This window comes from Branchiostoma floridae, chromosome 3 (assembly GCF_000003815.2).
Source record: "Branchiostoma floridae strain S238N-H82 chromosome 3, Bfl_VNyyK, whole genome shotgun sequence".
NCBI classification, from domain to species: Eukaryota; Metazoa; Chordata; class Leptocardii; order Amphioxiformes; family Branchiostomatidae; genus Branchiostoma; species Branchiostoma floridae.
The window spans coordinates 8,071,265-8,085,373 of record NC_049981.1 but is presented as its reverse complement, the minus strand read 5'-3'; the positions used below and the strand labels follow the sequence as shown (position 1 = coordinate 8,085,373).

Sequence of the window (14,109 nt, the reverse complement as noted above, 5' to 3'; positions counted from 1 at the left end):
GCCTGCTGTAGCTTGAAGTTCAATATAGAAGGCATGACTGTATTTGCCAGCTTGGCAAGTGATACCAGTGTACCACACTAGTATATATCACTTGTACCTCACTTCTTTAATGCAGAAATGAATGCCTTGTTACTTGTGATGCCACGTTCTTTACTTCAAGCTACGGCTCTTATGGTGTCTATTTTGAAAATTTAGCCACCTTGTTGTTTTACCCATCTTGTTTTTTTTTCGCGCTCTATTTTTGCACTCTGCATAGGATGTCATACATAAGATTTCCTTGCTGTGGCCTAAAGCTCATTGAGAAGCCTCCAGACTCGGAAGTGTGCGCACGTTCAACACGTAGGGAGGACTGATCAATAAGGTCAGGGTGCGGCTGATGTATGGGCCAGGAACGCAGAATAATGTAACGACCTCCCGCTAAAATGTGAAAGGCAGCGTCTTAGATTGGGCTGTAAGCTGCCAAATCTGCGTTAAATTGGACATGGGGAGGGACCGGGGACCACTCGGATTAAAACAGCTAGAATCATACATGTAGTCAAGCTTATGCAAAATCTATTGTACGTATTTACCCTCAGGACTGAAAATGAACGTATAGTATACGCGAGTTTCATCTAAAATACTGAGATGGTGAAGTTGAAATTTGACGAAAACAGTCATCACGTATGGAGTGAAAATGGCTTCCAGATTATTTTATGAACTCTGTGGAGGAATGCCAGATAGCCCGGTCGACTTATATCACGTACTATATATATCACTGGCAGAGGAAGGCAGCGGCTTGGCTTAAATTTGCTCATATCGACCGCTATGTCCAATGTACTGCTCGTATCGGCTGAACGCTTCACAATGACGACTGCAAGGCCCCGTAGGTTCTATATTCGTTTCCACTGTTATGACTCCTCTATGTGCTATCCGTACGTTAGCATTCAGAAATTGGGTATGAGCTTTGGGGTCTTGCTTTTCAGCTGCATAGCGCTCTTTGGATATTGTCAGTGCGAAGGGGAATATGGTGAATTGATGGGATATATTTCTACTCACTGTCAGCCATCAAAAATCTACTTTCCGTGAAAGGGCTCATTCTCAGGCCATATATCGATAAGTAATCTCATATCAACGGCGATCAATAGTCAAACGTCAAGTCACGGCTGTGCTGGCTGTTCGGGAATCTGTGAGGTGGGGACTGCTTGAAGAGCAATATTTGAGCAAATAGCTTTCAAGGAAGAAGCAGGCGACAATGGCGGTGGACCCAAACACCTTCCAAGATTTCGTCACCTGACGGATATTGGATCATATTGATGCCGAGAAGAGATCGGTCCGTTTGTTCTGGGAGCTTGTTGCTGTTCTGGGAGGAAACAGAAGGGATGCCAAGCTGTCAGTGTGAATCTTCTAATCATTCCCCGATCTCCCCTCTCGCAAGGTTGGTATAGTCCAAGACCTGTCCTGTGCAGGTTTTCAGCAGACAAAAATCATCTGTTTTGCTGTGGACCGCAGTCAGCCTCCCTGTCAATTGTGCTCCGGGATGGCAGGACGGTTTAGACCCGAGCCACTGTGGAGATGTCGGATTGAGAGCATACACGCGAGCAATATTTTCAACTGAATACAGGATCTTAGGTGGAAATCTGCAAAGGAAAAATTTTGGCAGCCATGACTTGCGGGGCATCGATCTTCCATATGGAACAACAATACGACTCAGAAATTCCAACAGTATTTATATCGTAATCAGAGCAGAACAATCGCCAAATCCCTGGTGATCATCAAGAAAGTACATTTCGTAGCCGTGAGACGTCAGCCCAGAAGAATAATGCAGACAACGGAGAAAACATCTTCCCTCGTCATCACGGGTAAGGGTCCTCCACTTACAGTTCTTCCATTCTATTTGTAGAGTCAGCGACCTTGCAAAGTACTGTACAGGACAGATATGCAAAGAATTATATTATTAATTGCTGAACATTGACCTCATACCTCCATGAAATATTCTGATCATGCAAATAACTTTCACATTTGCATAATCATGCAAATAACTTCACATTTGCATAATGTATGCTGGTTATGTACACCTTTAACTAACTTACAGATTTCATAATGCTGACAATCCAATCATTTGCTACATGTACTTTAGATGAATTCGGACACTTTCACATTGATTATACAAATAAGGGACGTATTTGCATAATTGGCATCTGCTAATCTTCCACCGTCCACAAACTACATATATTACATGTATTTGAGTCCGATAATAGAAAACACTAGATATAGAATACTCATTAAGTATGGAAATTAAGTCAATTTTTTTGCATAATTTGCACTTCATTATGTACATCTCTGTCAAAGGTACATGCATGCTGAATGTCATGGAAATTCATTGTTCCTATGTTCCGTTACGCTCCTTGGAAGATTTTGACAGTTTGAAATATACATCACTTCTTCCTTACATCACAAGCTATCTGTCACCAAAAAATCAAGACCATAGCATGTCCAGGTCAAAAGATGCAAAAACATCGAAGTTTTGCTGCAGTACCAAGGTCACACACCAGGGGGAAATAAATCGACCTTGACATTTGTCTTTCCGACACCTATCAACATACCAAATATCATTACAATCCATCCAGAGGTTCTTTGCTGACCACAAATATCCGGAAACACAGACAGACACACAGTCACAGCAAAAACTATACCTCCATTTTTATTTTTCATTGAGGTAACTAACCTGTCCAAACTTGATGGTTGTTTACCAGTACAAGCTGGTACCTAAAGCAGTCCCCGTCTGTCTGTGGGTAACAAGGGACATGCTGTGATATATTGCTTTCATACTGCAGGAAACATCGGGTGTCTTCTGACATCTAGATGCGCGGAATTCTATAATAGATTGTCCTTTCGAGTCTTGTGAGTCCTCCGTAACGTTATAGTCATGAAAACAACATTAATTTCGCAGAAATTGTGACCAGCTGAAGTCTGAAATACGCCCTGCAATGATGTTGATCCCTCCCGCCTGGCTCAGTAATGTCGGACTCTTTACTGTCATGTAGAAGACGATGTGCACGTTCTCTGTGTCTTTGCCTGTTGCTGTTGCGATGATTCAAACGCCTAACGGACAGTTTTTGTCTTCCATCATTGACTTCGTGGAAATACAGAATACAAGTAGACTATGTCAACTAACCTCGCGACATTGTGAGGACTGGCACGCTAATTCAATGAGTTATGTGAAGTCACGAATGCTCGTAAGACTACATCTGTTCTATATAATGTACCCGGGTCGTCTTGTGGTTATGCTATCCTCTTCGCCAAGAAAAGTATGTTTTCGGTTATTCCACAGGATGATGGGTCTATATGTAGGTCAACAGCATATAACTCGAGAAATTGCAGGGGGAACTTGGTGATTTTTGGTAGATGTGTAGTGGTTGTGGAAAGGAATGTCAAGTTTGAAAAGGGGTTACCTGGCGTTTTCTTACTGTACTGCAGCGAGCTTTGTATTTTGTGCGCTTGTTTGTGGCCAGCATAACTCGAGAAGCTGCTGGGGTATCTTCACGATATTTGACAGGTGTGTAGCGGTTGTGGAAAGTTACAAAATGGTTGATCTAGCTTTTTTCACACTGTGCTGCAGCGAGCTTTGTATGTAAGTGCGTTTGGCTGTGAACAATAACTATAACTCGAGATGCTGTTGTTTCATTGCATTTCTTGCTCACGGGTATTGTCATGCGATGATGTCTTGCCTATCACAAGATAGGTACCCGTCATGGAGTGATTAGGCACTGCTTCAGGACATAAATAGTTGAGGTAAAGAACGAAAATGAATGTTCTAGAGCGAAGGTTTACTTCATCATACATTTATGCCTCTTTGTATCCCAACGTGGAATACCCCACGATGCACATTTTCTTCAGAATCTGTCTTCATTGATAGCACTATATGCAAGATGCACGCTGAGATGACTTGAAATCGATCACTAATGATTGCCCTTCACAGGTCGAAGGTTGCCGCCTAGTTCCCATGGACCCCGTTCAATTTTCCACTTAGCTGGCTGTCCCTAGTAGTAGGCCATATTCTAAACATGTGCAGAAATTATCATTGTGGGGCATTTTTAAAGTTTTGTCAAGGTCAAAGTATGATGCAGATTCAATGTTTTACCAGATGTAACCTTGTGTAATGTCTATCAAATAAATGCTTGTAGTTGTTAGGATCTTGTTTCGTTGTGGCGTACTTATCGCTAAAAGTATGCCATATTTTGGACATTTACATGTAAACTTCTATATCTTTGAAAGTAGGATGTTATTTCAATTAATTTTTTTACCAATTACCGTTCCATTTCGTCCCATTTCGCACTTTTGGTACACCGTCATCGGGTACATCCAGTATGGAGAGACATATCATACTTCTTCTTTTCTGATCTTTTGTTACCTCCATCAAATATACAAGATAACTCGAGAATGTCTGGATGGATTGGTTTCATACTTAATATGTGGTGGAGTGAGACAAACACCGAAAATGATTGGATTTTGGGCCATCTAGCGGCTTTCCTTGGTACTGCAGCGGAACTTCATGTTTTGATATCTTGCGTTCTAAACAAGCTGTGGTCACGATTTTAGGATGTTAGACAGTTCTTGTTCTTGGGAAGAAGTTACATAAGTACGAGCCTCCTAACGGTTAGCTTTAGTATAGCATTTTGTCAAAACCTTTCGAAGAGGATAACTCAAGAAAGGAATATAGGATTTTCGGTGAGTTGCTTCGACAAAGATGTACAAAATGGAATAGAAATTATGCAAAATAGGAGAACATTTGACTAATCAATGAGAATATTTTATCGTAGCCGTTTTTTTCTTCAATATATCTCTTATCCATGACATGATACGGACATTTTGGTTCCAGGTAGCCTTTGACGTCAAGATAAGGCAACTTTAAGCCCCCTAACATCTAATTTTGGAACTGCAAGGGCATTTTCGTAAAACGTTCCAAACAGGATAATTGAAGAAAGGAACGGCGGATTTTCCTCATTTGGGGCATGTAGAGGCAAAGATGTAAGCAATGCTATGTATATAATGCAAATGATTACTTCATTTGCATAATTAATTAGGAACATATATAATCAAATCGTTTTTCATAACTGCACTTCAATAAATGTAACACATGTACTTCATGACTGACGGAACATCAACAGATACGAAACACGGGGAACTGATTTGCATAATTAATCCAAAAATGTCAAAACTGCTTAATGATAAATGATTGGATTCTTTTGCTTGTTGATTAGTGTATTCTAATACTCATGTACCTGCGTCAATGCACTAGTGTCCTCATTATTTACCTAGTTTACCATGTCCCACAAACGCATGTTGGTTTCAGGCGATAATACAGGCCTTCGGGCGTGTGTTCCAAAATCGCGCCATCTCGTGTTTTTCTCTTTTATCTCCATGAAAATGAACGTAAAGTTTTTTTATATGTCTATGTGTGCGTGTGTGCATGTGTGCATGTGTGTGTGTGTGCATGGTTCTGTGTTTCCGTATATTTGTTGTTAGCATAACTTTAGAACCTCTGAATGGATTGTAGTGATATTTGATAAGTGGGTAGGTATTGGGAAGACGAAGGTCAAGGTCGACCCCCTGGTGTGTGACATTGGTACTGCAGTGGAACTTTTTTTAATATTTTGACCTGGACATGCTGTGGTCTTGATTTTTTGGTAACGTGTGGTGTAAAGAAAAAGTGGTATAATTTTGGGTCCCCTAGGGGATTAGTATTAGCCTTGATACCACCCGGAAAGTAGTTCGCCCCGGCGTTAATTATACCCTCTTCTCGCTCTGACGTTTATCATACACTATATACAGTCGCTTCTCTGCTGTTCCGGATAGCAGAACCGAACATAGGAGCGAACTACTACCCGGATGGTACCAATGCTTTAGTTTACTATGGAATCGCAGAGACGTTTTTTTGTAAAATATCTATGGAGCAAATAAAGGAACGACGGGTTCTGATGATATCCAGGTAGCCTAGAAAGTGATGTCCACAATGGCATGCGAATTGATTTGCATGATCGTTGCATAATTATAAAATCTGTAGTTTAAATTTTTTCCAGTCTAATTTACATGAATATAGTAAAAGTGCCATCCACAATTCCAAAGTGGTAAATGATGGGTCTTACCTACATAGATTATGTTGATGTCATTAAGTCATTTATAAGCTATGATCAAAGATAAACATGGAATTCTGCCAAATCAAAAGGACCGCTACACATAAACTACATAAACATAAGGGTAGTTGAATACATAAAGCGTGTTAAAAATTCCATAAGTTCACCAGGCTGGTGTTTTTGTAACACTGAACAAACTGTTTATGAGAAATAGGAACGACGTCCTTGGCATTAGCTGTGTTTGAGCCAAACAAACGCCATCTGTGACCAGGCCTGAGGCGGCTGGGGATGTGCGTCACCGCACAAACGTAATGGACGTGTTTGCGCAAACCGTAGGTAGAGCTGTACTCGCGTTCCTATGTTGAGATTGCTTAAGACCAAATCAAGGGCCATAATTCAAGTAATCTACTACGCCTGTGTCACTTACTGCTTTATGTAACACGACTAGTGGGCCTGTCACTGTAGGGTGGATATGGGCCATGTGGTAAGGAACACAAGCTGCTTTTTACAAGCTGCGATTCAGGTAGATCTTATTTTCTCTTTTATTAGCTCGATAAGGTGTACGACGTACCTGTGATAGCATATACCGTATATTACACGATGATCGCAGTAAATCACATCGGGCGTTGTTAAAGATGTTTCCAGCGTCGTACAATTTTCCACTGGTGCCTCAGAGTAATCTCCAAGCGGCTCCTACTGTGGTATAAGATAGTATCAAAACTGGTCAAGGAGTGCAGCCAACCAAGGGGTGTGTATTTGCCAATTGGATGTTCAATAGCCGTTGTTCTATCCGACTACGTGGCAAATGCACACCCCTTGGCTGGTTGCACTCCTCGGCCAGGTTTGATCTTTGTTCTTATGCCACCGTAGATCTGCTTGGAGATTATTACCTCAGGGTGTCTGCCAGCGATAGAAGTTTACAGTGCCGAGGAAACCAAGCCGGAAGCCCAGGGATGGCATGGTGACAAGACTATTTTCTTGCAGTTTATTGGGGGTACTATAGACAAGGTAAAATTAATAGCCTTAGTCTCAAAGCCCCTGTTTGCGAATGGAGAATGCTTGGTGACCCTCACTCTAGCTTCAGAGAAAGCAATATTTTCGTAGCTGGTCAACTTGGTGATGATATTTGTCTGATTTCAGGTGTTAAACATCTGCATTGTGACACAAGCCACTAAACATTTTATGATGTCTCTACACTAGTTGTTACACAATAATGCTGACGTGATCGCCGTGGGCTCAAGTAGTGCTATGGTACAGCGTGCTATGTACACGCGATCTTGCCATTTCCATGTACATACGATAAATGCATTTAAGTTCGCGGGGGTTTAATTTCGCGGTAGCGGGAAAAATGACTTATCGCGGTGGTTTTAAATTCGCGGTAGCATGATGCACTGTAGTCTCTTACTGCCATGGAAAAATGTTCGCGGTGGGTTTAAGTTCGTGGTAAAACGACCATCGCGAAAACTGTGAACATTAAACCGCGAAAGATTCTGCATTTACAGTAATTCAGACCGTATATGAGTTCCGTGTATCAGTTCCGTAGATATAGATATGGTTTATTATGTGCGCAGTGGTTTATACTCTCACATGTCAATATTTATCATCTTTCATTGGATTCATTCTCTGTAATTACAATAATTGTTGATGTGCTTTCGAGCAACATAATGACGTGATCACATGTACTACTCTCCAAGCAGAGGTTAGGCTCCGGCTGTTTTTTAACGTTCTTTTTAGTCATTTTTATCGGGCTTTCTTTTTGTATTGTATCTTGCATTGTCGGACTTCAAGAAACATGACAAAATAGAAAGCCCGATAAAAACGACTAAAAACATTTTAAAAAACAGCCGGAGCCTAACCTCCGCTTGGAGAGTAACATGTACGACACCTTCTTTGTTGTACATGAACCTATTCGCTAGGAATGTAAAGGATTATGTCCTGCACTTATTGTCTATAAATCCGTATAACAGACAGATATCCTGCAGCTCGATGTCTATCTAATCTAACCCGACTATCGGTTCTTCCTGTCCAGAAGACGGCATCATGCCCATGGACCACCGCAGCCGTGTGAAGAGTCTGGAGTCTCCGAGCCCGCGGCGGCGGCGGCTGGCTGAGGAGGGCCAAGTCAACCTCTGCGTCAAGTACACAATCTTCAGCGTCAACGTCATCTTCTGGATCGTGGGCGGCGCCGTCCTGGCCATCGGCATTTGGGGTATGGTGGAGAAACGGAACCTTTCGTCCGGAGTCGCGAGACTGACCAACGTGGACAACAGCGTCCTCGCCGTGGTCATGGACCCGATGCTGATCTTCGTGGTGGTGGGGCTGCTGATCTTCCTCCTGTCCTTCTGCGCATGTCTGGGGTCCCTGCGGGAAAACACGTGCCTCCTGTCCTTCTTCTCCTACAGCTTAGTCTTCATCTTCGTGGTGGAGATAGCCGGTGGGGTTCTGGTCTACATCTACAAGGACTCAATAGAACAGGCGCTGGGCAAGGGCTTTAGGACTGCTATTGTGCGCTACATAGAAGACAGCGATTTACAATTCATCGTGGATGAAATTCAGATGGGACTGAAATGCTGCGGGTCACAGACGTACACAGACTGGAATGAAAATAGGTAAGAAACAACATCTATGTACTCATCTCTTATCTTAGATTGCTGATCAATTCCATTTTCTTTCTGGTGAGCGACTAAAGCACTACGGAAGCCTTCTGTGGGGGTGGTCAGTGCAGTTTTCATGTTTATGTGGCATGGTATTACAAAATATTTCTTACAGTGTCTTTTTTCTTTAGATTTTAGGAAACTTTGCAATAGAATCTTTACAAGCGATGAGATGTAATAGACCGATCGTTAAATGGCCAGAGAACAGCCTACAGATCGACCGAACTTTTTTCTGTGCTCACCTGTCTGTTGTTTGAGAAAATACGTGCTGTCTATGTGCCAAAACGTGCTGATCTTTTGGGATCCGTTAGTGGCACGTACCACCTCAGTACGAACTCGTAGGGAATCCAACGGATTTGGGGAGCACGCAAACACGCCGTAGAACTTAACGTGCAGGCAAAACTTTGTGTGCCATCGGGCTGCGGATTTGTCCTTCGTACGTGCCAGTACGGGCGACACGCCTGCCCTATACAGCCTGAACGTTTCAGAAATACGTGGTGGACGTGGCCTCCAAAAAAAAAAAACGTACGGACAAAACGCACGTACGGCGGGTTGTGCTTCTCAGTATTGCTGCTATGGACACCTGCTCCACCGGTTTTGACATTTTGGGGCACCCCATGCAGTCTGATATACTTTTGTCAAAGTCCACCTTATGGCACCTTAAAGATACATTTAGCGTCAATTGTTGATCTGTACATCTGTATGTTTATTTCTGTACACAGGTACTTCAACTGTTCCTCCCCCAGTGCCCGTGCGTGTGGTGTGCCCCATTCCTGTTGTCTGTCGGCCTCGGCCAGCTACACGCAGGAGATGGTCCTCAACACGCAGTGCGGCTTCCACGCCATCTCCATGAAGCAGGATGAGGCCAGGGACAGAATCTACGTGCGGGGCTGCCAGAGCAGCATTGTGGAGTGGATCAACAACAACATGTATCTCATAGGAGGCGTGTTTGTGGGTGCAGTGATACTCCAGATCATGGCCCTCTGTTTCGCAAGGAAAATGATTAACGACATAGAACTGATCAAGGCGTACTGGTAACGAGCTCTCCTTGCGATATTACATATAACTGCAGGGTTTTATTCAGGGCTTTTACGGAAACTGTGGAACTGCAAAATGATAAACGCTGATACAGAACTGAATGCCCATGGTACATGTATCTGTGGTTTCGTGCATGAGATATTTTGTGTACGTTACGAGTTTTCGCAGAAAAGACATCAAAAGTGCAAGAGGGAAGACCAAAAACATATCGCCCTGGAGATGCCGTCACGAGGAAACTGGCGTTCTAAAGAAGCACTCTTTCGATTGTCACACTGAACAGTATAGAGTTTCTCCAACAGTTCAGAAAAGCCAATCATAGTTGGGTCCGAAACTAATCTATCCCCCCTCCCCTCCACATTGTGCTACCTGTCGTTGCATTTTGTGCTTTGGTCGTTTTATTGTAACCATCACTTAAACTCTACCTTTCGTTGAACGTTTAGGTTGTCGCTACATTTGCTACTTGATATCTATTTTTTTTCATCTATTCATGACATGCTTATTTTGTCATTATCATCAGCCCATGTATTTGAACTTAAGAAGCAGAATAAATAAACAAATAATTGTTGCCAAATAAGCGATGTATCATTGGACAACCTGAAAAGAAACATTGAATTATAAATACATCTGCTCGGTTTGAGACATTTCTTCCTATGCAGTGACTATCATCATGTTGCTGTCATAGGAGGCACCCGGTGTTGCGCATTGAGCATGTTCTATTGTACAGAATTGTGGAATGTGTTCACTACTGAAATAACGAATTATAACGAATCCTTATACGACAAAGATACCCATGTATTCTGACGATAATCATGTGATAAAAATGTCGTGTGTTTGGTATTTGTTTCCTCAGATCGTGATAACTTTGCGTTGCAGGAACTCGAATTTTGTTTTAATTCTTGATAGTCACCAATACTGTGTCGTACAAGCCCGTGTGCCATAACAGCATTTATGACGATGATGTAGTTATATGTATCAACGACACGGATTGGTTATAAGATACACGTAGTAGCGTTTTGACCATTGAAAACTGATGTTGAAGCATGTGACCTATATTTGCAACGGAAGCCCGCTTTATTCGAAATTCTCTTCCGAGAAAGATTTTTGTAACCAATAAGTGAAAACAATGTTCAATAGTGAAAATGCACAATTATGATAAATACTGTGTGTGCATAACGTTATCAAAGTGGGAATGGTTGACTATTAATGTGTTCAGTTTGTTTCTTCTAAAACATGCCCTCCACATGTCTAACGTATATCGCATGGAAGACACATACAACTGTATTGCAAATTACAAATATTATCACTGAGGATATATTCTGTACACCATCCATCCATCCATCCATCCATCCATCCATCATCCATCCATCCATCCATCCATCCATTCATCCATCCATCCATCCATCCATCCATCCATCCATCCATCCATCCATCCATCCATCCATCCATCCATCCATCCATCCGTCCATCCACCATCCATCCACCATCCATCCGTCCATCCACCATCCATCTGTTCATCCACCATCCATCCAGCATCCATCCATCCATCCATTCATCCATCACCCATTCATCCATCACCCATCCATCCATCCGTCCATCCATCCATCCACCTATGCATCCATCCATCCATCATCCATCCATCCATCATCCATCCATCTGTTCATCCACCATCCAACCACCATCCATCCATCCACCCAGCCAGCCAGCCAGCCAGCATCCATCCATCCAATCATCCATCCATCCGTCTGTTCATCCACCATCCAACCATCCATCCATCCATCATCCATCTGTTCATCCATCCATCGATATCCATCCATCCATCTGTTCATCCAACATCCATCCACCATCCATCCATCCAGTAATCCACCATCCATCTATTCATCCATTCCAACCACTATCAATCCACCATGGATCCACCCACCATCCATCCATCCACCAACCAACCCCACACACATACGCACAAACACACACCAGATAATATATATTTGATTCGTTAACGCCCGCCACCTAGCAACTATATTGAAAATTGCAACCATCGTTACATTTTGCAGTTTGGTCACGTATCGTCCTAAGAGTAGTGTCCCCGACATTGTGCATTCGGTGTGGAAGGCACAATCATCATGATAAAGGCTTCCCCCTCACCCTTTCCCAGGCAAGGCTTCCGAAAGATAAACGTTCTGTTCTGTATGTATATCGTCCCAGCCCAGTCATGCAACAGGCTTTCCTGTGGCCAGCTTCTCGGAGAAGACGAGGAAGACCTTTAATTCTGGGTTGGTTGTGCTTCTACGCTTACGTTGGGTTCTCAAAGTTCGCCACTGCACAGTCGGAGAACTCAGAAGATGTGAGGGAAGGTAGGAGAGTGCGTGTTACATTCCCATAATATAAACAGCTTGTACGAGTATTATCCTCACTCACGGGAAGTTGGTCTAAAATCAGTGCAGACGACATTTGCCTGTCGGACTCTCTCCGCCGTTGCCCGTAGGTACGTCTATTATGTTTCGTGGGAACGAGAACTGTGTCATAATAGGGCGATAAGTTAACTGTCTTGAGGTCGCCTGAAAACAGCACCTAATTCCGAGAACATCATTCCGAGGCGCCAAATCGTCGGCTTGAGAGAGGGGGTTTTGTGTGAAGCTACAATGAGAATGTTTGCAGGTGATTGACATTGGCTGGCGAACCTATCAACCCTAGCTTGGATCTGCGCCACTTTCCATGGGGTGTTTGCTTTAGTTGGTCTTTATGGATCGTTTACAAACGGAGTTTGTTTTAATATTTATATACGCAGAATTTCCAGTACAGCCTACAGAATATCCATTGTGCATGGAAGTGTTGCTATCGCTAAGGTAGTTCTATCCACTAAAACTGCTGTAAATTTGATTATAACTTAGCACACATTTTTGTCACCTGACAAAGTGAGGTATCGAGAAAAAGGGTGAAATCTAAGTAGCAGGGCCTGTATTGTTTGGATAGTCTGCTAATGATGACGGGTATGGGATGGAAGTGGGCCAAACGTTCTGTGCAAATGGGTACTATTAAAGGCTTTACAGCAATTTTTTCAACGGTGTAGGGTAGTCAAGAAGTGATATGAAGTCGAACATGTAAAAGCAATAAAAGAACATGTTGACATGCTAAAAGGTGTATATCCGTATGATGACACTTATCGGTGATGCCGTGTGAGACCACCGCGTTGGGTCACTTAGAAAGCCAACTCATCCAGATAGGGTAGGGTCAAGAGCCCCCTCTGCGAGGCTCTGAATAAGATTGTACTAAATCCTGTCCTTGCGCGACTGAGACTTTGTCAGACGGATTTGTTCCGCAGGGGCAGGCTTCAGTTCCGAGACTACAACACAAACATTCTTCATGGCAGACAACGGAGTAAACGTTCACATTAAAACATGAGCTGAAATGAAGGACGACTCGTTTGGAACCAAGTTCGCCACATTCACACCAACAACGCTGTCTCAGAACAAGGCATCCTATTGTGACGTGATATTTGTCCAGCAAATACAGACTTTTAGTATTTCAACGTTCACGAAATGTTGTGAGGAGAATTCTGTTTTAGATTCTTTCAGTACCACAAAATTTCATGCACACGAAACCTTTGGATGCTGTCATCGTCGTCATGGCAACGGCTGTTAACACGGCAGCCTAATCAATTGTGACCAAGTTTTCGTCACGGTCTGTGTTGTGCAAAAAGAGAGTTGGACAGTCCATATAGAATGAAGTCTAAATCATGTATAATTGAAAGTCTGTTTGAACACTGATAATTCCACAGACACAAATATTTACTCTGTGTTTTCAGAGTCTAGGAGACGTAACATGCTTCTCTAGAATTTGTGAAAAATCCGCGATAACAAAGCGGTCGGTTGTTGTTGTGTCACTCGGAGATTTCTTACGGTCTAGGTTAACTGTTCTCTACCAGCAGGAGGCTCCAATTCGTTCTCATGAGTTATGGCTCATGTCTGTATTTTCACGTCCTCTAGGTCGCTAAGGTCATTGGCAGAGACTCTGGGTCATTGGAATCAAATTCAGCCACCAGCTAGCTGATCGGATATCTGGGTATCTACTTAGTACCGACTCAGTATACCTGAAGTTCCAAATGTGCTAGATGACTTGTTTTCGACTGACTTATTAAATCCATAAAAATTGAGGTTGTTTTGTAGCCTCTACCAGGCTCCCTAGGTCGCTGAAAAACAGTAGAAATTCGCCAAGTAGAAAGAAAACACACCAGAGAAGTTGGTTGGCCGAGGAGCTAGGAGTACAGTTTGCGACGTAAGAGCACCCTCACACTCAGGGTTGACATCGCG

General features: G+C 42.9%; 2 protein-coding genes across 4 annotated transcripts in view; both read left to right on the top strand.

Annotated features, from left to right (window-relative positions):
• Positions 1–305: 305 nt before the first annotated feature.
• LOC118412258 (tetraspanin-17-like) lies at positions 306–10,980 on the top strand. 3 transcript variants are annotated; one of them, XM_035814988.1, is made up of 3 exons: positions 306–1,838; positions 8,146–8,722; positions 9,490–10,980. In XM_035814988.1, exons 1-3 carry the CDS (start codon positions 1,799–1,801, stop codon positions 9,803–9,805), a joined length of 933 nt encoding a protein of 310 aa, XP_035670881.1. In that variant the 5' UTR covers positions 306–1,798; the 3' UTR covers positions 9,806–10,980. The 3 variants fall into 3 exon arrangements, with proteins under 3 accessions (XP_035670881.1, XP_035670880.1, XP_035670882.1); XM_035814987.1 differs by having other exon boundaries at positions 308–1,838; positions 8,143–8,722; XM_035814989.1 differs by lacking the exon at positions 306–1,838 and adding an exon at positions 6,265–6,636 and having other exon boundaries at positions 8,143–8,722.
• Positions 10,981–11,891: 911 nt separating this feature from the next.
• The window catches only part of LOC118410909 (protocadherin-15-like), a 50,434-nt gene continuing 48,216 nt past the window's right edge, over positions 11,892–14,109 (top strand). The window contains exon 1 of the mRNA XM_035812806.1: positions 11,892–12,153. Coding sequence (XP_035668699.1) covers positions 12,012–12,153 — 142 coding nt within the window. The 5' untranslated portion in view covers positions 11,892–12,011. The remainder of the gene's footprint in view (positions 12,154–14,109) is intronic.